Raw genomic sequence first — 24370 nt, 5'->3', positions numbered from 1 at the left:
GACTCTGCTCCCAAACAAATCGACGGAGTTTGTTAAATATACCATAACAGCTCTAATCAGGGCAACCACTTCAGCTTTAAGAAAACTACTCTCGAGAGAGCTTTGTGCTGTGTGTTCATTCACCCTTAAAAAAAAAACAAAACAAAAAAAACAGAAATGTTTGCTGAAAAGATTATAGTCATGTTGATGAAGCTAATAATGGGGAGTGCTAGCATGAGCCAGTCGGCTGGTGCAAACCTTACACCAAATTCATGCTAACAGGTACCCCATCTTCCTGCAGTGAGTGTCCGTGTGCTTTGAGCCCTGGTGAAGTCCTGTGTGACGTGTGTGGCGCTACCTGTGCAGGTGCCTGCCCCGGCTGAGCTGCTGGTGGCGGGCGAGCTCCTCCTCCTCTTGCTGTCCAGGCGGGGGCCGTCGGCGCGGCCGTGGTGCTCGCTGCCCTGGTGCACGAACGGGCCGAGCGACAGCGTGGAGTCGCTGCTGTTCATCACCACGCTCATGCGCTTGATGGGCTCGGCAGGGCCGGACGGGGCCAGCGCGCGGGACGACACGTCCTGCCGGAGGCTCAGAGAGCCGGGGCGGCCCAGGGGGAGGCTGGCGGCGTGGGGCGAGGAGGAGGTGGAAAAGGCAGAGGTGGGCGGAGCCGGTGAGGGAGTGGCGGAGGAGAGCGAGGAGTGGAAGCCGCCACTGCTCCCTGAGGTGCCCGAGTTCACTGCGCAGTTCTTCCTGAAGGAGGAAGAGGAGGAGGAGGAGGAAGGCTCAGTGTTGTAGGTGCCGTGTGGCATCAGCTGAGAGCTGTTCTTGCGTTTCTTTCCTGAGCCGAGCGCGGTGGCCCCCGCGCTGCCGCTCACGCTCACCGCGCCGCTGTTTGAGCTCGCCGGCGAGGGTTCTCTGACCCGGAAGGACTTGGTTCCAGAGCGGGACTTGTTGGGCTTGCTGGAGCCCTGTGCGGAGGGCAGTGAGGAGGAGTGGGCCGAAGGCATCTGGGGTGATGATGAGGACACTTGTCTGGATGAGTTGCTGCTGCCGCCGTAGGCCGGCTGCTCTCCCGCCCTCTGGGGCGTTGCCCGGGCGTTCAGTGTGGTCCCGTATGACAGCACAGGCTTGCTCTCGTACGATTGGCCATAGGGCAGTGGAGGGGAGGGGCTAAGGAAGCCAGAAGAGAAGGAAGAAGAGAGCGAGTTTGCGCTTGACCGTTGAGATAATGGGACCGCTGACGAGGACGAATTTTCCTGTACCAGAGGGATTTTCCTACAGGATTAAAATCACACGCAGGATGAGAAAGACTGCATGCTTTTGTGGATAAAGTTAAAGTACAGTGATTTATTCATTCATCACTCATATTTTATTTATTCTTTATTATTTTCAAAAATAGTATTCATTCATCGATATTACTTCAAATCAAATGTACTAGATATTATCTGATAATTATGCACAATAATCTTTAAAAAATCTAAACGTGGACGAGCTGACGGCAGGACAGACACTCAGACGCTGCCCTGCTCAGTTTTGGCCCATGATGGATGACTCCCGAGGACCTTAGTGTGCAGAAAGAGGATGAGGAGGATGATGAAGACTCACTTCCACATCAGCGAGTTGACGTGTTTGTCCATCATGGCCGCCAGCGCGCAGCGTACACGATTCCAGCGGCGGTCAAACGCGAACCAGCTCCTGCTGAGCTGCAGGCTCCCGAAAGTGCAGTACTGGTGGAAGGAAAAGCGTTCATCCTCATCATCATCGACACGCAAGGCAATCAGCATAGCCAATCACAAACTACCACTGCATGCTGGGAGCCAGACTGGGGATTTCCATTTTCCTTACTGCAGTGGGTCGCGGGTGATGGCCTGAGTAGTGGCAGTCCAGTTTCTCCACAGGGTCCTCTCTGTCCTCGGGCTCGCCCTCATCGCTGGACGGGTGGCCCACCCCGTCAGGCGTGGGGGCGGTGTGAGGGTGCTGGCTCAGCTCGTGTGCCACAGCCGGGTCACCCAGCCCACCGTAGCTGCTACTGTTCACCCTGGGGCAGAAACAGGGCGGTCCAGCCATCAGTCTACCGCATCTCAGGAGACATTACAAACGTATAGCTTCAAATTACCTGCGGCTTTTGATCGGGACGGCGAGGGCGGGGCAACTCACCGTGGAAGACTGTGATTGTGAGGTTTGGGTTTGCTGAGAGCGGAAGGCTTGGGGGAGTCTGCGGCAACGCTGTTGCCATGGGGCAGGAGGCGGGAAGAGGGCGGCGGCAAGTCCCTGAGAGGCGGGGCCTGCAGGGAGGGCTCAGCCCTGTGCTGCAGCTCCCTATCGCGCGTGCGACCCCTGTGCTCCGCCAGCAGGGCGTCGAAGCTCCGCCCAGGCACCGCCCTCCTCTGACTTAAGGAATGTGTCTGTGGAGGCAGAGAGCCAGTGAGCTTCTGCAGGATGTTGTTATATTTCACAAACCATCAAATGAATCACAACACAACGCTGCACAAGCATAACACAGAATGTGCAAATGTAATAATGTGCCAATGAGTAGTGAATGTCAAGAACGTCAAAGCACATCTTTCCAACATGCTGCTAGGAATGCACAGAACGCTCTGGGTGTGTCTGCAGGTCTGACCTCTGACTGGTAAACAGGCTCTTACAACTCGATTCATTGCAGTTCACTTGATTCAATGCAGATCACTGTGATCACAGTGACGTAGTGCAGTGCATGACCGCAGTACATCAGGGGTCAACCAGTGTGGGTTTTATTCACCGCAGGACACATTTCAAACGCAGTATGCATCAGGCCAGGTTCTGCTGAGGTGGAGCTCTCTGTGGAGGAGCTCTTCAAATCATACAGTAGCCCCTGATCAGTACCAGCTAAGCGTTGAAGACGCAACTGACAAGTCAATCAGTATTTCCCCCTCACGGCCATGTAGTGAAAAACCCCCACGGCCATGTACACAACACCCCTGCACCTATGGGCCCCACAGACTGGCGCCTCGTGTCTGCCTCAATCACAGTCCACAACAGAGACTTTACAACTGTGCTACTCACTGCACACTTCAGAAACAAAGATTTTAAAGAGCTACTCGTAACTGGTGAGTTCAGTTTGTGACGGTGGTAGAGGTATAAAAGTAATACGAAGCCAACATGTACTGCAGTTCTGAGCATTTAACATGAAAGCAACAGACGATCCATGAGAATGATTTGTAAATTGTTTGCATGTGACGTGTGTGTGTGTGTGCGTGTGTGTGTGTGTGTGCTGGTTGTATCACCTTGCATGTTAAGGATCTTGTGCATGGCTTACGGGCTCCCATATCCAAAACTCCACAATGGACATCAGGATTAAACTCGCGTTCTAACAGGAAAGAAACCAGAACATGGCACTCAGTCAGACAAGAACCCCCCCCCCCCCCCCCCCCCCCAAACAAAAGGCCGGTTCCTGCCCCAGGTCTCACCCAGCGGTCTCCTGTACAGTCGCTTGCTGCTCAGGCTGGAGCCCCCGTCCTGCTTCTTGTCGAGGGAGGCCGGGTGGCCCTTTCCGTTGGGCAGGTGAGCCAGCGTCAGCAGCTGAGCCTTTGGTACTGAGGGGGTGTTAAGGCCTGGCTTTGTGGGGGAGGAGCTCACAGTAATGGAGGACGCCGATGCGGGCGAGGCAGGTACGTGGGCAGGTTTGGAGGACGGGTAGTCCATCTTCAGATGGATCTTCTCCACTTTGATGGCTGGGGTCAAGCTGGGTTGGAAGAAATGACGGAGACAATTGGTCATGCTTAGGCGTGTGTGCATGTACATACGGCTCTGTGAGACTAAACAAAGCAGAACGTTGAGAGAAAGGATGTCGTGTCCAACGTCAGGGTCCGTCTGTACAACTCAAGCTGGACTGACCCAGTTCTGCTACAGCCACAATCCTGCTGTGAGCTGCTCAGAACCAGAGGGCCCAGTCTGCACTGCCCTGCCTCCGCCACACTCGGTAATTGGCTGAAGGTTTGAATCGGGTGTGGGCAAAAGTTGGCAGGGTGAAGGTCCCACCAGCGCCACTTGGGAGAAGCTTACACAAAACGGCTGAATGAACCACTCAAGCAATCCCTCAGGGATCTTAATGGAATCCTTAAAGCAAAATGCTTCAAGTGATTCAGCTTAACAGGACATGTGAGCTAGTAAGTAACTTCTTCCTAATAGCAGATACGATCCATTTTCATCCAAGGCAGACGACCTGCCTGGCAGTGCGGAGGTGGGCAAAGCCAGCGGACACCCCCGCAGAGAGCACTTCTGCACTCTGGGGAGTCTCGCCGTCCCTGTTCCTGACACAGCTCCTCACACCCCCACAGCTCCTCACAAGCCCACAGTACTCACATGTCATTGTGAAGCATCTTCAAGGGGAAGTGGGACTTCCGGTGAGGCAGCTTCTCTTTGGCTGAGGGGGCACTGTTGCTCCCGCCGGAAGAGGCCCCCAGGGGCCCGGCTGCAGCCCCACCTCCACTCCGCCCCCGGGAGGAGAAGCCAGGGAGGGAATAGGCGGCGGAGGACGAGAGCTTGCTGACGGAGCCATGTCTTCTCTCTGGAAGAAGCGTGACATGCAGTTACACCTTTCAAATCACCAGGAAGCAGATATACTTTAGACCTCAAACACTAAAAAATAAAAACATCACCCCTCAGTATGTGTGACTAGGCACTTCAGCTGTTTTGTTTGTTTAGGTGAAAATGCTTTTTAAAATATTTAATGCAGCATGAAGACACCTTAATCAACAAAACTAAACAAAACAAAAACCCATGATCTGACCTTAGTTTGACTTTAAAGCAGAAACATTATATCTCACATTATTCTCCACTTCATGGGGAAAAACAAACACATCCAGTTCCAACTGATCCTGCGTTATTTCTACAGCTGAGGTACAGAACGTGTTTTAACACTCTACATCAGTTCGATACAGGAATTTACATGAATGTGGCAGGATCCTCTAGTCAAAGTTAATGGATCATTATGGATGCACAACTTCCTCATTTAAAATCTCTGTACATGTGCATGACGAGCACCAAACACTAAACACTATGCCCCTCACTCGGGTACAGGGGCTGCTCCAGACAATAAGGCACTCCATTTGTACCACAATTCAAGCCCTAAAATGGTGAAAAATCACAATTGACAAAATATGGCACATTTACATTTACATTATTTACAAATGAAATAAATAAAACAATTACATTTGCCATAATTTTGCACTTATATTTTATATTACTTATTTTTATTATATTTATATTATATTAGACATATTCTCAAATCTGCACTCGATGGTGTGATGATAAATTTATGTTACCGATTATAAAAATCTATATTTTGCAATGTTACTTCCCCACTGCATCTCTCTGTGGACAGCAGTCTCAGGTCAGTCTGCGGACAGCAGTCTCAGGTCAGTCTGCGGACAGCAGTCTCAGGTCAGTCTCATGATGCAGCAGGAGCTCGAGCGAGTCGTTGATGTAATTGTTACGCTTGGCTATGCAGGAGAGGTACGGTTCTCACTTCCACGTAAACAGAGATATTCCCAATATGGTTTTGTGCACTCGGACTACAGATCCATCTATCATCAGTGTAGATACTAGCAACAATTATCAACACTCCCAACACTTCTTGAAGCGAACACACTTCAAAGTTATTAACTTAAATAATTACAGTAGCACTGTAGGTATTTTAACCAATTCCTTTGAGCATTAATAAATACAGAGTAAATATTAAGCCAACACAATAATGCCACTGTAAGCCCCTTAATTTTATAGGTAAACATATATCCTGCACATGCAATAGTAAACCACTAGGTGGCACCACCTCTTAGTGTGCTCCTGCACACCATGTATAAAAGCCTTGACACACCGCTCAGGAAGAGAATGCAAGTCTGCAAAAATGGAAAGTCTGTGATAGTTTATCCTAGTGTAGTATGAATATGAAATGCTTTGAGAGGATTAACTGTCGTCATAAAGTTCTTGGCTGAGTGGTGGTTGGGGAACTGATCTTGTGACTGGAGGGTTGTGGGTTCGATTCCCAGGCCCTAGGGCCTAGGCCATGACTGAAGTGCCCTTGAGTAAGACACTTAACCCCAACTGATCCCCTGGCACTGGACTAGGGTACAGCCTCCTAGTGATCACTAGTGCGCACTTTGTAAGTTACACTGGATAAAAGCATCTGCTAAATGCCCTAAATGTAAATGTAATAGTACCAACCTAAACGTGGTTAAAACCAGAGGTGTCAATTCCAGGTTCAGAAAGTAAAAGTCCTCACCAGGATTTTGCTCAGGCTTCCTGGATTGTGTTGATTCCACTAATTTACCTGGATTGCACTAATTAGAAAATCTAGCAAGCTTGAGCAAAATCCTGGTGAGGACTTTTACTTTCTGAACCTGGAATTGACACCTCTGGTTAAAACGGTAATGTAAGAAGCACAGTGTCCCTGCAGTTTGCCCAGTGAAAGAGCTCCTTGTGCCACCATAAATGTTCCCAGCAGTGTTAATAACGCACTCCCAGGGAACAGATCATGCTGACAGCCCCAACACAGCCGGGGCTGACAGGTGTGTGAACTGGACCCGGTTCAGCGGCCACCACTCCAAACGCTGGTGTTTTCCTGCCTGTTCAATCTCTTTAAAGCCGGACCAATACGGATTACGCATGTTGGGGTCATGTCTGGCCAATACTCTTAAATCCTGAAACACGGTGTGAAGACCTTTCGTACCTGTAGGCTCCCCTGAGAGTAAAGTGTAGTACACTGTACATGAGTAAGAAAGCGCACATCTTTGCTGACTTGTGCCATGTCATGAAATCCTTTTCGACTCTGTATTGTATTACACAGGCAGGTTTTATGTGAGGTGGCTAAAATGAAAGAATCACAGATTAATATTCCAATATCAGTTTGTTACAGCGGGACCAAATCACACACTTGACTAATAAATCAGCATGAGACCAACGTCTCAAACTTTAGAAATCTGTCTGTATATCAAATCACTCAACTGCTGTTCCCATGGGAAGTCACGCTGCACATGAAATGTCTGAAAATGGCCAAATCAAATCACATCAAATGGCCAAAATTCAACCTGATCCTGTATTTCAGTCACTACCAAACCAGTCGTGCACAGCATGTGTCCAGCTGAAGACCACAGCAGTGAAGCTCTTCGGTAATTCCCTCAGGTGTGTCCGCCCCCGGGGCTACTGAGGATGTCCAGAATGCCCAAAACACGTCTGGTCCTCAGTTTCTCTTCTGCCTGTGGAGGTCTCTCAGATGGTGTGATGGTCAGTGCTTCCTGGTCCAGCCAGTCTTTGGTGCTCTCCAAATTTGTCCTTCAGTCTTTATCTCCAGGATCAAGATGGCTTCAAGGACAGGACTCCTGTAGTGTAGTAGTAGTCTGACTCAATGGTGTCTTGAATTCTGGCCTATCCGTACTATTACCTAGGATGTATTCTGTGATCAGAAGCAAAGCACTTTGTAAGTCGCTCTGGATAAGAGCGTCTACTAAATGCCGTAAATGTAAATGACAGCCCCCTCCTTCTCAATCACTGTGGAACATTTTCAGGCTGAACATTCAATCCCATTAGCCCTACTCTCTTGGAATTGCACTGGATCCCGGTTAAATAAATTGACTGTAATATTTGTTTGTTGACCTAAAAAGTGCTAAATGGTCTTGTTCCACAATATCTGGGTGAGCTCATTGCATTCTTCTCCTTCAAGCTCCAATCAGTGATTCAAAAATGGTTCCAATCTTTAAATCTAGTCTTAAGACTCACCTATTTAATCAAGCCCTCTAGTTTGTGATGATTTGGGTGGAAAGCAGTGGCTCAGAGATCCCTCATGGCTGTGGTCACCTCCAGGCCCATCCCTTTAGTTATGCTCCTATAGATAAGGCTGCTGGATGTATGGATGATTAATTCAATGTGTACATATTTAACCAGCATTTTGTTACATGTTCGTACAAAGACAATTCCATAAAGCACCTATAAAATGTCATAGCTTGCCTGTGGACACGCCGATCCTGCCAGCAGACATGCCAATGCCGTCCCTGACCAACATCCACACTGGAGGGACTGCTTGGACTAGAAAAAGAACTATAAAATGGACTGCTACAAGCTGAGCTGCCCAATGGAGGATTGGTTCCCTTTTGAGTCTTGGTCCTCCTAAGCCCCGTCTAGGGAGTTTTTCCTTGTCACTGTCGCCCCTGGCTCGCTCATTAGGGATCTGGACTCACACATTTGAAAATATGCTTTGTGACAACATATCTTGTACAAAGCACTATATAAATAAAATCAACTTTGACTGACCTCCCTGAACAGGCTCAGTGTATCAGCTACATCTGAAATGATGTCTCAGCAGAGGGTGCGCAGGTATAATGTCCATAATCTCCTACATGTGCTGTGAGAGTTCTCCCCTGTCCTACCTTATGCTTCAACCACAAGATGGAACTCCAGCTTACGGCTGCCTGAGCAAAGCATTCTAGGTGAGCCAAACTCTGAACGGCATTGTGGGGCAATTCCTGTGGGGTTCAAACACAGATGTTTGAGTTTAGCCAGCTGATCCTCTGTAGTTGAACTCCCTTGTGAACTGCCAGCTCACAGAAGATATGCACAGCGGCTCACATCTGCCACGGGAACCAGACCCGTTTCCTTTAACATACTGGAGCCACAGTCTAAAAATGGCAGCACCTCCTTCTCCGAGAAAAAGATCCTCCAATGTAGTGATGAACCTCATCTCAATACACTCTCCTGATGAGCATCAAACATCTTTCACATTCAACACCACATGCACCCTCTTCCAGTTTTTACCAACAAGCTGAGCTGTTATTTCCACGACTGTTCTGTCAAAGTTTGGAGCTCTTGGATCACCTGCCTATGGCTGGAGTGTCTTGACAAATGTTTGTCGTCCTGGATTGCCACCATCTCCCCGTGCTTTTTTTCCTAATAACGTTTCCTCAGGTGGCCGTTTTTCCCTCAACATTTTGTCTCTGTGATATAGTTTACTTGAGCCTTGGTCTCCGGGCAGATACATACACATACATATACATACACACACACACATATATATATAATCTTATCGGGCGATAGAAAAATTATCGCCATTAATCTATTTTTAAAGTTGGCTTGGGAACTGGGTCAAAATAGATAAGCAAACTATGATGACTTTCACCTTGATAGTTTAGCTCAGGTGTATTCCTAACCAAATTGCACAGTTTTCAAACCTGTGAATTACCACAACAAATCGCACGTGTGCTTACATGGATGCAGCCACGAAGCTGCCAGGTTTGCTTCATGGAAAATTCATTTTTAAGAAGCTTCCTAATGGAGACATTGACAAAACTAAAGTTGTTTGCACCTTATGCAAAGAGTAATTAGTTTATTGTAGGAGGTTCTACCAGTCTGAAGTACCATTTAAATGCAAAGCACCCGTTTGCTAATGCTGCTGACGCTGGGTCAAGCACTGATGTAGCCCAGGAGAAGAGTCGCTGCCACCGAAAACAGGTTATCGAACCCTTGTACGAAATGTTGGCTTACATTTCAAATCTCATGTTTAGCTGAATAAACATGTTATCAACCCCTTTTAATATACAGTATGTAGGCTTACAAATTCATGTTTGACTGAATATGCCCTCTTAAAGTTTGTAGGCATACAGTACTATTTTCATGTTTAACTGAATAAACCGTTGAACACGAGTAGCCTACATTTTATTGAGCATGTTTCTTTTCTTCAAGTATCAAAGTAGAACAGCTTTCTCAAGCAGTCATTGATGCATTTTGGAAACAGGAGATGAGCCCCTGGTCTAATGCACCCTCTGTATTAAGAAACCCTATCTCAAAAACTGACTTTTAGTCATTACTTGGGTAGCACGCATATGAGCCATTTTAATATAGATGAATCTAGATTAATTTCAAGATTTCAGTGAGATGAATCTAGATTTAAAAAAAATCTATGCCCACCCTAATATTATATATATAATAAGCTGCTGAGATGCAAGATGAATTTTGGAATTTCTGTCAAATACCATATCATATTAGAACTTACATTAGAACTTATATATCATATATAGAACTTAATGAGAATGTCAAGTTTTACAAATATATGTAAAGCTAGCACTAAAACTAGCATCTGCATAAATAACAGTACATAGAGCTAACAGTGTGGAAGCTAGCAAGGAAGCTACTGCTACATGTAAATGAGTTTCAAATACAATACATATTACTACCAGTCAAATATCGCTTGTGCATTAACAAGCCTTTTTATTCTGATGAGACAGTAGCAGTAGGCAGGTTCACCTCCAGCAAGTGTCACATGGTTGTTCTACGGCAGGGATGGGCCAATAATAATTCGCTTTTAATCACATTATTTAATGGTGGTTTATTTTCAAAACATCCAATCTTAACTTTTTCAGGTTCTCTCATGTTTCGCCCTGGAATTACAAGAAACGAAGTAGTTACAATTTCAAGCATTTTCAAGTACTTTAGCCTAAATTCCAGCATTTTCAAACCTGAAACACAAAGCAACATTAAAGTTTGTCAGGTAAATGTTCCTTGCCCTGTTTTTGAGGGGTGTTTCTTTATACTACCACATATCGTTTCGGAGAACTCTGCACGCGGAAAGTATAAACGCTTCCACCGATCGCACAGGGTCGCGCGAGGTGGGCGGAGTCACGCACTACGGTCACTTGCGAAAGTATAAACCAGGCTTTACAGTTCTTTGATATGAAGGAGTTCAAATTCCTTTTTGCACTTTTTTATTAAGCAAATGTTTTGTCTTTGTTGCTTATTAAGGACATGTTAATGCATTTATATGCAGAAAATAGATGCATGTTGGTGCAATAAACAGATCTGAATTCATTTAAAATGTGTTCTTATTGAGAATAATTTGTAGTATCTTTCATATCCAATTATTTGAAGTGCGTGGTCATGTGGCCCTCCAATAATAGTGCTGAAAAATTTTTGGCCCTCTATCATGGAAGTTGCCCATCCCTGTTCTACGGCTTGAACACAACAGCAAACGATGCCAAATTCGTTATTGACCCCCCCTGCTGTCCAAAGGATGTATTGTTTTTTTAAGTTCAAAAGAGTATCACATTATGTTTTCTTATACAGCACGTACTGACCGGTATTAATCAGGCACTAATGTAGGTAAGCTGTAGAAAGTCAGTGGGAGAACAGGGACTAATGTTGAGAATCAAGATGGAGGCAAAGGGCACAAAACCTACGAAGGTGGCATTGACCTTAAGTCCAGGCACCAATGAAGTGAAAATGAAAAATGAAATGTGCCATATTTTGTCAATTGTGATTTTTACACCCCAATCGAAATTTGTCCTCCGCTTTTAACCCATCTGTGCAGTCAGAAAACACACACACTATTGATCACTAGGGGGCTGTGGATCACACGTGCCCAGAGCGGTGGGCAGCCCTAGCCCGGCGCCCGGAGAGCAGTTGGGGTTAGGTGCCTTGCTCAAGGGCACCTCAGTCATGGCCTGTCTGGGAATCGAACCCACGACCCTCCGGTCACAAGACCAGTTCCCTAACCGCCAGGCCATGACTGCCCCCATGACTGAAAAGCTAAAAGGACTTGGGAAGTGAACTGAAGCACATTAAGACACTGAAAATAAACATGTGTGCGCACACACACGCACACACACACGTCAGAGTGTCGAGTGCTTATGGTTTTTGTTTGCAGTGGCAGGGAACATGTAAAGCAATTTGTCTCACAGCAGAAAAAAACCCCACAGAATTCTATGAATTTCACAAAGTGGGTTAAACAGTGTAGAGAGAGGACTGTACATTCTCTGTACTTCACAGGTCAAAACAGGTGACTGCTTAACTGTAACCGCGCGGAGCATTTCACACCCGCAGTAAGACCGAGTGGTCCTCAGAGAAAGCACAGTCTAGACTAAAGAGTATTCTGATTCAATCCATGATGAAGCTTAATGAGGAAACAAAACTAGGTCTTAAAGTAAACAAAGAGAAGCAGGTTCCGTCAGCGGCCCCAGCACCAGCAGCTGTTCAGCAGGGCATTCTGGGTGGCGTGTGGTGTTAATATCCACCTCCGCTCCAACACTCCGCAACCTCCAGCAGGTCTGGGCTGTCTGCCAAACACTCCTGACTGCAGGGGTAAACTAGTGTGCTAACACACACTCTCCCACACACACACACAAGCTCTGGCCTCTCTCAGCTCAGCCGTCAGCGGTGTGTGCACAGACAGACAGACAAACAGACACACACACACACACACACACACACACACACACACACACATCACGCCTTGCTGCTTCCGCCCAATATTACTTGCTCAGGCTGAACACACTCTGCACTAAGACAAGGTGACGAGTCTTCTAGGTCTCCACTGAAGGAGAGAAAAACTGAGGTAAGAAAACTCCAAACAAGACATCAGGAAGAGAAGAGCCTGGACTGATGCGCACCGACGGTCTCAGAAGCGGATCTCGTCCAGTCCACACAGGCACATGCGTGCATGCACACACACACAAACGCAAGTCAAACATAAATCCTTAGGCTCACTTTTCTCACAGTTCCAAAATATATCTCTTAAAAAAAAAGAGTACATTCATATGCCTGATCAACAAAGACCCAATGAGGTCACAGGATCAGAGCAGACGTAGCCAGCTGCTTCCCTGCTGCCGTGCAATCTGGGCCAGCGAAAGGACACCACACGCACACGACCTTGCGACCCCACCCACTGTACGAGCCCTCGACACCCCCAGCCAGACTCCAGCTAGACACCTGACAAACGGATGAGACCGCAAGCTAATTAACAACATTAACAGATTCCACGTAAAGCAAGTTCATTCAATTAAGTAATTTGTTTGCCGGTTGGCTAGCTGGTTAATTGGTTATTAATGCTGAGTACTAAGGCAATAGCAGCTGGGCCTTTACGCACAAGGCCGTATCTCACTGGAGGACAACAGTGCTTAAGACACAAAAGCTTCCTCAAGCTCACAGATGTAACATGAAGCAAAGATGAGACGGCTCTAACCGCATCCCCAGAACTGATCGTCCAGACGTCTGCAAGCAGATCCTAACAAGCCGTCTTTAGGCACAGCCAAACACAAATGGGCTGTGTTTGTACTGCAGCTGTGACTCAGACACAGCAGCGCTCCTGATACTCACACAGACACAAAGTCAGTGCAGTGATCTGCCCACACGCTTTGAAACCATTTTCCCCCTTAAAGTTAAAGTCAAGCACAATAGGGAAGATCTAAGAACCATGTTCAGCTCATGACTCATACCATACCGGCAGGCTCAGACAGAAAGAGAGCAGCTACGGAGGTTTGGACAAGGAACTCCGTCCGGGGACGCCTTCCGCCTTTCCACAAACTGCCATATCAGTCAGTTATTTACTTTTTCGACCTTGACTACAAAGCACCAAAGGGATGCAGCCACGCGACATGTGTGACACAGTGCCGCCCCCTTGTGGCCAATTTTGGGTGGAGAAGGACAGGCCTGCGGGTGTGTGATGGAGATGGTACGCTACAGCGTTTTCTCCGACTCGGCTTGATGGGCTGATGGGCTGAAGCAGGTGTGTCAGACTCCAGTGAGGCACGATGCTAAGCCTCTCAGACTGGAGTGACCCACACCTGCTGCCCGGCTTTAAAACGCCCTTCACCGCCTCGCCAAAGTTCACCGCACAATGGCAAGCCCACAGAACTGGCGGCTGAAACGTGTAACTGAAGAGGCCGACAACCACACCCAAGAGCTTAGGAGGGACTGATGTCGCCATGGCCACCCCACCCATTTCCTAAGCCACCTTTCTCAGCAGGCCCTGGTCAGGGGGGAGTAACCGTGGGCCGGCAAGCCGAACACAGAGGTGTTTGGCCACCAGGACAGCACCAGGGAGGGACACGGAGGTGTTTGGACACTCGGACGGAGCGACAAGCCCAATCAGACGGCCGGAACAGCAGGAACGTTTCACTACGTATAAACACCAACAGCACCAGCAGGGATGGAGGAGGCGTGTTGCTGAGTCACGCAGGTCTTCTGGTGTTGCCGGACACCAGCATTGCTAGCATGGCGCTGCTGGTCAGAGGATGTGTGGCAGCTGTGTGGACGCGGGCTCAGACACAACACACACACTCCGTGTGACGCACTTTGTTTTTTGTTATGTCTGAACAGGTTTTTTGCAGATGATTGTGTTAAACTGAGCTGGATTAGACAGAGAGGCAAAGACCCACAGAAGCAAAGTAAACACATCAAATATTACAATACTGAAGTATTGTAAACACAAAGTGGAAATGAAAGACAAGTTCATATTCTCTCATTCTCTCTCTATCCCATCTGGATCACTCTCAGTACTGTAGTCAGTGGTGATGTGGGGTGTATGGGAGTGTAGATGGTGAGGAGTGTATAGGGGTGTAGGTGGTGAGGAGTGTATGGGAGTGTAGGTGGTGAGGAGTGTATAGGGGTGTAGGTGGTGAGGAGTGTATAGGGGTGTAGGTGGTGAGGAGTGTATAGGGGTGTAGGTGGTGAGGGAGGCTTACCATAGTGTGCTTGGAAGGCCTGGGGTTTGATTACCTGACTGCAGTGACTGCACATTACCAGGTAAAAGTCATCCTGAGCAGGACATTGGCCAAAAATGGGCATATCTGTGGGGAAAACACACGCACACACGCGCACACACACACGCGCACACACACACGCGCACACACACAGTTAGCAGGTCATGGTTCAATCTCTTTGGCTTTACATGTTCAAGCTGTTAGATAACATTTCCACCACATGGCTTTCCGGAACCTTCCGAGATGCAGACAGATGAGTGTGAGGCAGCGGTTTCAAGGCTGCTGGGACAGACTCCATCATGGGGGGGTCAGGAGTGTTTACGTCATCCCTATATCTCTATTCACAGACAAGCACATTCTCCAGAGTTAGTGAAGATCTGGCAACTTCTAAGTACTAGAAGTACTATGCCAGTCCAGAAAACCAATTGTGCTGACTTCAACAAAACGATGGATGGAGGAAACCACAAATCATGAGCAGGAGTAGGCCTGGTTCTCTCTCTCTCACACACACACACACACACACACACACACACACACACACACACACACTTCCAGGGCAGCTTTTGTTTCACTGGTTATTGCGATTTGAGTTTTTCCAAAACCAATGTTGCAAAAGGCAACAATATGCAAACAAGCCATCAAATAAATCATAGTTATTTTTAAAAGGTTGTGACTAATCTCAAAATGTCAACATGCACGCAAACTCAAGAACCAGAAATACACTTTAGTAAAAATTCTGCCAGACTTTAAGCCTGGCACTGGAAAGACCTCAACAGTGCACTGTCCAACACCACACCACAAAGAGAGAGAGAGAGAGAGAGGAGAGGGGGGGGGAGCGAATCAGTAAGTGTTGTAAGGTGTGAGACATCTGTAGGCTCCAACCTGAATCTAGCTGTGCTCAGCATTCATACACACACACACAGGCCAGACGACACTCCTCACACACTCATCACACACTTCAGCATCTGCCCCAAATGTGACAACAGAGCTTATGCTCTGTTAAAAAGAGAAAAAGGTCTGACAACACCGCTCAAATAACCAAGCCAAAAATAGATGAAAGACATAAAAAAAGAAAAAGAAAGGAGTAGATAAAAAGGCAATTGTTCCCAGCATGCACTGCTCCAGAAGTGCCGGCCTAGGCAGCGTGTGGCCCTCCCTGCCCGCACACACTTTATCCATTTTAAACATTTCATTAATAGAACAACATGGCCAGAGCTCTGTGACCTTCGCCTTGCCCGGTTCACACAAAGAAGCATTTACCACCAAACCCTGAACACGGCAGGACATGCGAACAGGAGGGAAATATTCAAATCGGTCGGGCAGTGACACTGAGCCTGGAAGAGGAGTTGCCAGGTTACGAGGCCATAGATGAGCTTGGGGTTTCACAGCATGATGGGGACACGGAGAGTGATGCTACACCTTCCCCAGAGCTCCATGACAGCGTCCATCACGGCCCTGACAGCGCAGATATCAGTCTACAAATACAACGCTTTTAAAACGTACTTTAAAAATTCAGTCCAATGCAAGCCGATATGAAAACATATTGCACCTTGGTAATTTTATATTATGTTCTATTAATTTTGGAACATTGCTTTGGAAGTAAATTAGAATGTATCTCTAAGCGTTCGGAAGGGAGCACTGGCAATGACCTTATCTATCTACCAAGAACAAGCCCAGAGCAGACTCCGATGATGTCGTGTGCTTAGGGGCACGGGGGGGTTAATTAGCCCCGCTAATGGAGACAGAGAGGCAAAGGCACAGTGGAGGCCAAGGCCCATGACACACACACGCGCACACACACACACACACACACACACACACACACACACACACACACACACACGCGCACACACACACACACACACACACACACGCGCACACACACACGCGCACACACACACGCGCACACACACACACACACACACGGTGTCATGAGGCCCCTCCTCGCCCCGCCGGCAGCCAACCAGGCGTGACGGTAAGCTTCAGCATGATGTAGCAGGTAAACACAGTCAAGTGGGCAGTATTGTTTGTTTGTTTGTTTAGGACAGCCTTGCTGCTCCACACACCAGCTGTTGCTGTGGAGTTTTGATCACAGGCGTGAAGGCGGACCCCAACCATTAACGAGCGTTACCATGACGTCTCCCATCGCCAACAGCAGAGGAGGCTGGGAAAACGGCCCCGGTGCTGGGCAGACGTGCACACGTGCACGACTCAACTCCCTGCTCACACTCAACACACTTCACATGTTCTGGAGTGGCACTTGTAGCAAATCAAGCGGCTTAGCAAGACTCTTGTGCACTAATCAGGCTTCAGAGGGGAGGTGGGGGGTCTGTGGGGGGCGGCGGAGGACCACGGGTACCACTGATGCTGCAGGCATCACGAGAGAAGCTCTTAAATGGGCTGGATGAACCTCTCCGGGTGAAAACATGCGTCATGACGCTGCACCTCCGGCGTCCTCCTCTGAGGAGGATGAGTAACAGGGCAGCTCAGCAGATGTGAAGGCCTGATGAAGATGGCTTCTCGTTCAGAGATCAAGGGTACTTGGGCAATTTCAGTCCAAGCAGCCCATAAGAAAGACACTGGCTCAACATCCCTCCCAAAAAGGCACGCTATCATCCTGAGGAGGTCCAGGCGGCTCAAAACAAAAAATAATATTATCAAGGGTGTTTAGGGAAATTTAGTGATTCCCGGGATATTGGGCACAACGGCACAGAGCCAGAAGCTTAGGAATGTGGAACAGGCCAGTACGCAAAAGAGACAGACAGAGAGAGAGAGAGAGAGAGAGAGAGAGAGAGAGAGAGAGAGGCAGCAAGGTGAGGGGGAGAGGGAGGAGAGAGGCAGAGAGAAAGGTGGAGAGAGGAGAGGGGGAAAAGAACATGCAGGATATTGTAGGGAGGGAGGGAGAGTAGATAAAGGAGAAAAAAAGAAGAGTGTACAAGAAAGAAGGAAAGAGGAAGGCTGTGAGCTGATCATTTCACCATCATCTTCTGCGTCACTGATGAATGGTCTAGGCATGTCCGTCTGTGGAACCCCCTGTGCATATACCACTCTAGTTGTGAGTGTGTGGGCAAGTGTGTGTTTGTGTGTGGGCGTCTCCACCTCTCTACACACACCAGTCTTTAGTCATGTTCCACCGATGACTGTACAGAAGCGCAAAGTTTTGTGTGTGTGTGTGTGTCCACAGACTAGTTGTATGTGCATACAGAGGAATGGTCATTCCAAGACGGGTGTTAAAACCGAGTCATGGTAGAGCAGCATCATGAGTGACCCCTCTGTGGCTCAGCCAGGCTGACCAGAACAACAAATGCAAGCACGCTGGTTTCCTGACTAAGAACTACAGGCGGATTACGACCACGGCACGTGTCATGGAAACATCTTATTCTGGCTGTGTATTCAGCACCACGCACACAAAAACACAGGGTGACCACAACAGGCAGCACACCCCCCTTCCCCCGAAACACATCATAAGTACCTATTAAGACAAAAAACCCACAAAAACTATGAGTACTTTGACAGAAGTGACTTTTAGACTGCATCTTCCTTCATTACAGACATATCGCACCTATCTAAAATAAAGTTTTTTTTGCTCCCTGTTCTATTAGTACATGACTGCTCAGTCTGACCTGCATCATTTTGGAAGACTTTTCTGACCATTAATAAATGGTCTGACTGACCATTAATAAAGAGTGGAAGGACAGGCCAGACTGCTGGGCTCTCCACTCCACAATCGGGTGTGTCTCATCCTTAAATGTTTCTTACAAAATGGACAAAGACTGTCACAATGTTGTCTTATTTGAGCCAACGATCACATGCAGATTAAGGTACGCCTTGTAACATTTCACTGAATAAGTCATAGATGTGTGTATTTACCCTTGATGAGTATTTAACAGTGCAATAATGAGTTCACACTTCAGCTATCAATGCTAGACACCAGACTGGATTCAGACATATTAACAGTGATGGAGACTTGGCCATATTACTGTAGTCCTGTATTCAACATGTTGTTGCTGTTAGCTGAGCTGGGTTTTGGGCTGAGCTGAGTTTTCTCTTAACATGGTTAGGACGAATTGCTCAGAGTCCTGCCCATGAGGACAAAGAACACCCAGAACTCTCACTAACCACAAGAACACCCAGAGCTCTTCTCTCTTCTTTCCTTAGAGAGGACAAAAATGTCTATCAACAGAGGACAGAATCCATCAGTTGTTTCTGACTGACAACAAACTATCAAATGTCAGACTGTAAGAATGGCAACTGATCAGAGAGCGTGCTCATAGAGGCACTGGGTGTGGCATGTTGGCTGTTCTCCATCCTAACATTCAAATGTAAACACTCCTGGCAAACGCATGAAAGCAAAACGTTGTCACCCACTTAACAATTAAGGGGAATCAAAACTTTCACCCTCGTCACAATTAAGGCATATACAGATCAGTGCACTACACACACACACACACGTTTGGCAACCTTATTCGCAGCAAGACTAAACCTCAGTGGTTTTCACTCAAGATAAGTAAATTCGCGTCACAGATCAATACCACCACAAATGCCGCCCGTGTCCCGTTTGGAATGAACTTAAGCTGGTGGCTGGGAAGCTGCCCCTCTGGACAAGTCCTGCCCTCTCAGACTGATCTGGTGTCCCTGGCCAGACACACGTCTGTCATGCACACACACTAGCTTCTCTGTGCGTCTGTGGTGTGCGCTTAGATAAGGGATTCTCACAAGTCCAAAGTGCACCGTGTGACCCAGAAAGCCCAAGCCAGCCTCGGACACACTCACATGAGTGTAGGGTTCACCTCCTGTCTCGCACAAGGTCACGAAAGCGGACACCTGATGTCTGCTTCAGACAAAACCAGCAATGTGCAAACATCATTAATTTGGTTTAATAAGCCGTTATTAGGATGGTCAAGTGAGACAGACTGGTAATGTCAGGACTTGCATGTGCCACTACCCCATACGCAGCAGGGATTACTGCTGGCACGCTGATCTGAGGTCAGCAGAAAGGAAAGGAAGATTGATCAGTTAGCTCCAACAAGCTGCACTCAGATCCGATTTCCTAGTCACAGAGCAGAGGTCATTTACTAGTTGTTTGCATAAAGACGCAACAAATATGCAATAAGTTTGCAACACTGTTAATTTCACTCTTGATATGTCAACTGTGATTTACTATCTTGTTTACGCTAGGGTTAAGACTAATATTGGTCTGCAACACCTGAATTGCTTTTTCCTTAATCTCAAAAGAGCATATTAATTACAGAGAATTACTGTGACTACAGAATAAGGCCACAAACATGTATGGTTAAGAAAAAATAAAGAAAAATCATAAAAGAAAAACAACATGTTTCACTTCTGCCTCTGGTGTTAGAACGATTTTCCAAGTGTATCATCTTACCGATTTGGCCCGTGGGCTTGAGGTATTTCTAACCACATTTTGTCAAGTTTTGCACAAGTGTCATCAGCCCAGACTTTTGGAACCATGAGTCAGGTGAGCAAAGCCTCTCTGATGTTTGCTTCCACTTATTTATTTCGATCTCATAACAGCTGCAGGAAATGCAAAGCTAAAAAAACACACTTGTGGCCCTTTTTAGACACAATCACTGTCATAATCACTGTGATCTGTGTGGCATGATACACATTTTTCATTCCGTCAGGCACATAAATTAAACAGAAAAACAAGACTCGTGAGGGTTAAAGGAGAACCTAACTTTTTTTTTTCGAAAGAAGTACTTTGTCCCTGTGCAGCTGTCTGTATGTCAGAGAGACACCAACACATGTTCATGTGTCACACAGCAGGCAGCAGGCTGATAACTACCACGTAGAAAACGTCAAACCTCCGCCTGTGAATGGCACTCCGTTCTCCTGAACTGCACATGGGCCCTGGGGCAGATGCAGCCGTGTGAAAGTCTTATCCACTTGGGTTAGTCCGTCCGGATTTCAGCCGGTGCGCGTAAAGTGAATACAGCACCTAAACAAACACACCGCTGCCCGGGGAGAGGTTCACTACTCACCGTCTCTGCACAGACGCATGGCTTCTCGATTTTTCCCGCACTCTTTGAAACTTTCTTCCGATTCTGCACCTACAGGGGCGATTTCAAACGCGTCAGGTAAATAGTTACACTTGCTCGGTCGTGCTGTTGCTACCTAGCAGTGTCGCTCGTTATTTCTAAACTGCACGCAATCAGGAAAAGCTCGCATTAAAAACCCGACTATTGTCGATTTCAAACGATCGTCGCCGGCCACTCACCGTCGTTCCCGTGGAGTTTCACAGCGTCGACCCAGTTGCTCCAAGCCTGCCCCAGTATTACCTCGGGACTAGGAAGGGACCTGCGCTCCGCAACCGTCGCCATTGCTGTGGAGTCCTCTCCCCGCTGGAGCGGCTGCTTCACCAGCCTGGCCGCCTTGCGCTGCTCCCCCCTGACGTCATCATCGGCCCTTTCCGACATTCTTTCCGCTACGGCGCAACGAGACAGCAGTTGAGCGTCGACGGCGGAGAACGCGGCCGCGTCGCGCGCGCACATCGAGGGACAGCCTCGACGGGGGAGTCGCGTGCGTTCGCCTACGCCTATTCTCCGTGCGCGTGGCGCGGGCACTAGAGGCGCCTCGGGTTTGTACTCGCTTGCTCTTGTACGGAGTTGTGCGCACTACAACGCGGCGTCGTACAGCCTGGCCGCCGCAGATTTAGGAGGTGCAAAAAAAAAAAAAAGTTACGGAGGAATGAAAAACTTCACTCGATTGACGAGAATATGGGGCACACACGCGAACCCATAGGGTAGAGCTGTCATCGTGTTAAAGCGGTGTTCACGTTTCATTTATTTGCTTACTAACGCCGAGTTACTTGGGAGAACTGCTCTCCAGAGCAGACAGGTCATTAACAAAATGTTTAATGTGTGTTAGATATGTAAAGAGGCAGAGCAATAGTCCTGTGTGCATCGTGTAATAAAAGCCTGTTAATGACTGTATCCAGCATACCGCATGTTTAACAGCAAACTACAGAGCTTTAGCTAATAATCAGGAAGTGAGTATGCTCAGTGGAGTAAAGCATGGAGTGTATAAGCACTTCTGATCAGTTCTCCAACCCACCTGATTACCTGTGTGCATATCCAGTGTGAAGCTGGGCTCACAGCCCATGACACTGATGAAGACTACGCACACAAGATCCCAAACACCTTAGAGCCATGGCAATCTACTTCTTCACCTTCATCACTACTGTAGCCCAAATGATTTGGCATGTGTACTTTACAAGTGGATCAGGGTCTTTTGATCTGTGCTAGTGTGAGAACAGCAGACTGAGGCCTACAGCTGCTGAAAACACACGAGCGGTTCATGTGTCCGTACTGAAGCACTGGGAGGAATCACCAGGAAATGTGATGACTCAGCTCATAGGGACATGCTAACTGCTCTAGAAAAAGGTGTTATTTTCTTGAACCTTAATTGCATTTCCCTCCAAATTCAGGATACATTCAACTTTTTTTTTTTGGTGCTCACCCAGCACACACTTATGGTGTGTGAGCAACCTGATGATACCTTTATCAGATGAGTGAACAAGCTTTTATGAAGTTATGTGCATGCACTGGTTCCAGTTGAGAAAAACTAGCAGTGTTGATAACAGCAGTCTAGTTACCATTTTGCACTTAACTTCTCTGACTCACTCAGCAGCTGTTCACTTTGCCTATGGACAATGGGGTATATTTCTCCAAACTGTAAGAACTCTAATATTAAATTATGGCTTCTGCATGGATTATTATTGTTAAATTCTGATCTAGAATTACACACCATTTTCTTTAGAGGATCACCACCAACACTGTGGACAAAGATGAACTTTTAGCAGGAATGGCACTTCTCAGAGTTCCAAGTAATCCTTGAGAAAGATTAAAAGTGAATGAAACAGTACGGTAACCCCATAGTGCATGACAGGCTTGACATATTTACATAACACATACACTCCAAAAATGAGAACCTCTTTCTGGAGCCCCGGTAAATGTGCCAACCTACACTCTCTTTTCAGGGTGTGGTTGTGTGTAAAACTGACCACAAAGACAACATAGGACTTGCAATGAAGTGGCATGATAACAGTAGCATATCTGCAGTGTAAATGTGGAAGTGAGTGGTGTGTGATGTTCTCCTATGCATCATGTCTTCAGATGCGGGTTAAGCTAGTTTACTAAAGCACTTCTCTTCTATTTGAATATATTCCTACTAGTATAATAATACATTCATTATCGTAGCTGCTGCTTTATGCAGATTAAAGCTCTATCCCTGAGCTCCCATGCCAGTGTCACAGTGCTAGAAGTGGGCAGCACTGCACACTTCCTGTGATAATACTACCGCTACTAGCAAGTTGAATTAGCTGTTTTAGAACAAAAGAAAATGTGCAGTGCCAAACTGTGAACCTGCGAGACCGTAGTTCGTAAAGGACTACGTGACTGTACATAATCTGTGTGCTAAAAAAGTGGAGACCGGTTACTAAAGAATGGCTGCATCACCCATTTCATCATGTAAGAGCCATCACAGTTACATTATCAAAGCTCATGTGCAAGACAGAATAGAGCTACTTAAATGTGACTCATTACACTATACAATACTGATCCAAGATCTGTTTTTGTATTTGATGGTCTAATGAATACAGCTGTGAGGAAAACCAGAAGCTGGTGTTAGGTCAGTGCTCTTTCTCACATCATGCAAAAGAACATTGTCTTAAATGCAATGGGAGGAAATCCTTCATTAAAAAAAACTTTTTACAGTGATTTAAGTATCAGCAATAAAGTAGAAGGCTGCAGTGCCAACAGCTTCAGTATAACAGCAAGTGTGATGATGATGATGAAGAGCTGGCTGGCCATCTAGCCCCATGCATCAGTCAGAGAAATATGCACTGCTGATCTCTGCCAGTCTCCCTCATCTATTAAAGCCCCATTTGGGAATTGCAGAAAAAAGCACCTGAACTACATCTGCAGTGATTTTCCCCAGAGAGCTATTACAGGAAGTAAAGGATTCAATTCACTAAACAGAGTAGGACAAGGGCTTAAATGCAATTAAATATCAAATCTATTTGCAGATTTACAACTCGCTGAAGCGTCGGTCAGGATGACTTTAAGTGTAACTTGATCAGTGTTCAACTATGTGATCTATGTATATAAAAAAGTAAAAATGGAAAACTAAGTAATGAAGATGCTGGTACTCCATACTGAAACCTGAACATGAACAAATGACAACTGTGAAGACAAGATCAGATTTCATGAACACTCTCATAATAAGGCAGAGGAAAAATTGTACTTCAGTATTCATCATTACACCTGTGTGCAGGGCATCAATAATGTATTATTGAAAATATATGTAAAACAAAAAACTTTGTTCAATGAATTAAAAGTGGTCCAGATAAAGCTGGATAGATATACTTTCATTCAGTTCGATGTCATGCACAACTGTTCCTTGATAAAATAGACTTTTACATTTTTTATCATGTGTCTAGTAATATTTCCAATTATACTGTATAAAACCTGAAAAATAAATATCTGTATATTTTGCAGCTGCCTCGTGCATAGTGTTGCTACCAGTTTCCTTTTCCTGTGATTACTCAGTAGTTCTGATAGTAGTAGTTCTGGTGTCCAAAATGCTGGTGTTAAAATCCCCGGAACTTGAGTGAAGTGCGCTGAAGATCTCATACCTGGTCAAAAGTGAAAACCGGAATTCAGCTGCGCAGTCAGCAGATCGTCATCAGCGGCGGTGATTCGGGTCGGCCCAGCACGCCGACGGCAGGACCTGCCAGCAGGCAGCACAAGCGGAGGGAGAAAGACGATGGTTTTGTTTTCATAGCCTGCATGCAGTAGTCACCATTTAGGAAGTTAGCCACACGTCTGTCTGTGGGAGACTCTCCTTGGCACGAGGCCACTCTTTCAGGTCTGCAG

General features: G+C 46.9%; 1 protein-coding gene across 6 annotated transcripts in view; it reads right to left on the bottom strand.

The window, feature by feature from the left end:
- The window catches only part of atxn7 (ataxin 7), a 30136-nt gene that overhangs the window by 4461 nt on the left and 1305 nt on the right, over positions 1 to 24370 (bottom strand). For 2 of the 6 annotated variants that reach the window (XM_076992208.1, XM_076992217.1), the window contains exons 2-13: positions 24130 to 24224; positions 20713 to 20919; positions 20477 to 20545; positions 14457 to 14561; positions 4318 to 4522; positions 3423 to 3697; positions 3240 to 3322; positions 2134 to 2381; positions 1822 to 2014; positions 1582 to 1703; positions 858 to 1251; positions 338 to 726 (exon numbers count right to left, since the gene is read on the bottom strand). In XM_076992208.1, coding sequence (XP_076848323.1) covers positions 338 to 726; positions 858 to 1251; positions 1582 to 1703; positions 1822 to 2014; positions 2134 to 2381; positions 3240 to 3322; positions 3423 to 3697; positions 4318 to 4522; positions 14457 to 14561; positions 20477 to 20545; positions 20713 to 20911 — 2282 coding nt within the window. In that variant the 5' untranslated portion in view covers positions 20912 to 20919; positions 24130 to 24224. Of the gene's footprint in view, positions 1 to 337; positions 1252 to 1581; positions 1704 to 1821; positions 2015 to 2133; positions 2382 to 3239; positions 3323 to 3422; positions 3698 to 4317; positions 4523 to 7728; positions 7850 to 7956; positions 8366 to 14456; positions 14562 to 20476; positions 20546 to 20712; positions 20920 to 24129; positions 24225 to 24370 lie in introns of those variants that run through there. The other 4 variants (XM_076992224.1, XM_076992267.1, XM_076992320.1 and 1 more) reach the window with 3 other exon arrangements.

This window comes from Brachyhypopomus gauderio, chromosome 1, assembly GCF_052324685.1.
Source record: "Brachyhypopomus gauderio isolate BG-103 chromosome 1, BGAUD_0.2, whole genome shotgun sequence".
Lineage (NCBI taxonomy): Eukaryota > Metazoa > Chordata > Actinopteri > Gymnotiformes > Hypopomidae > Brachyhypopomus > Brachyhypopomus gauderio.
This window is presented reverse-complemented; position numbering and strand designations above follow the sequence as displayed.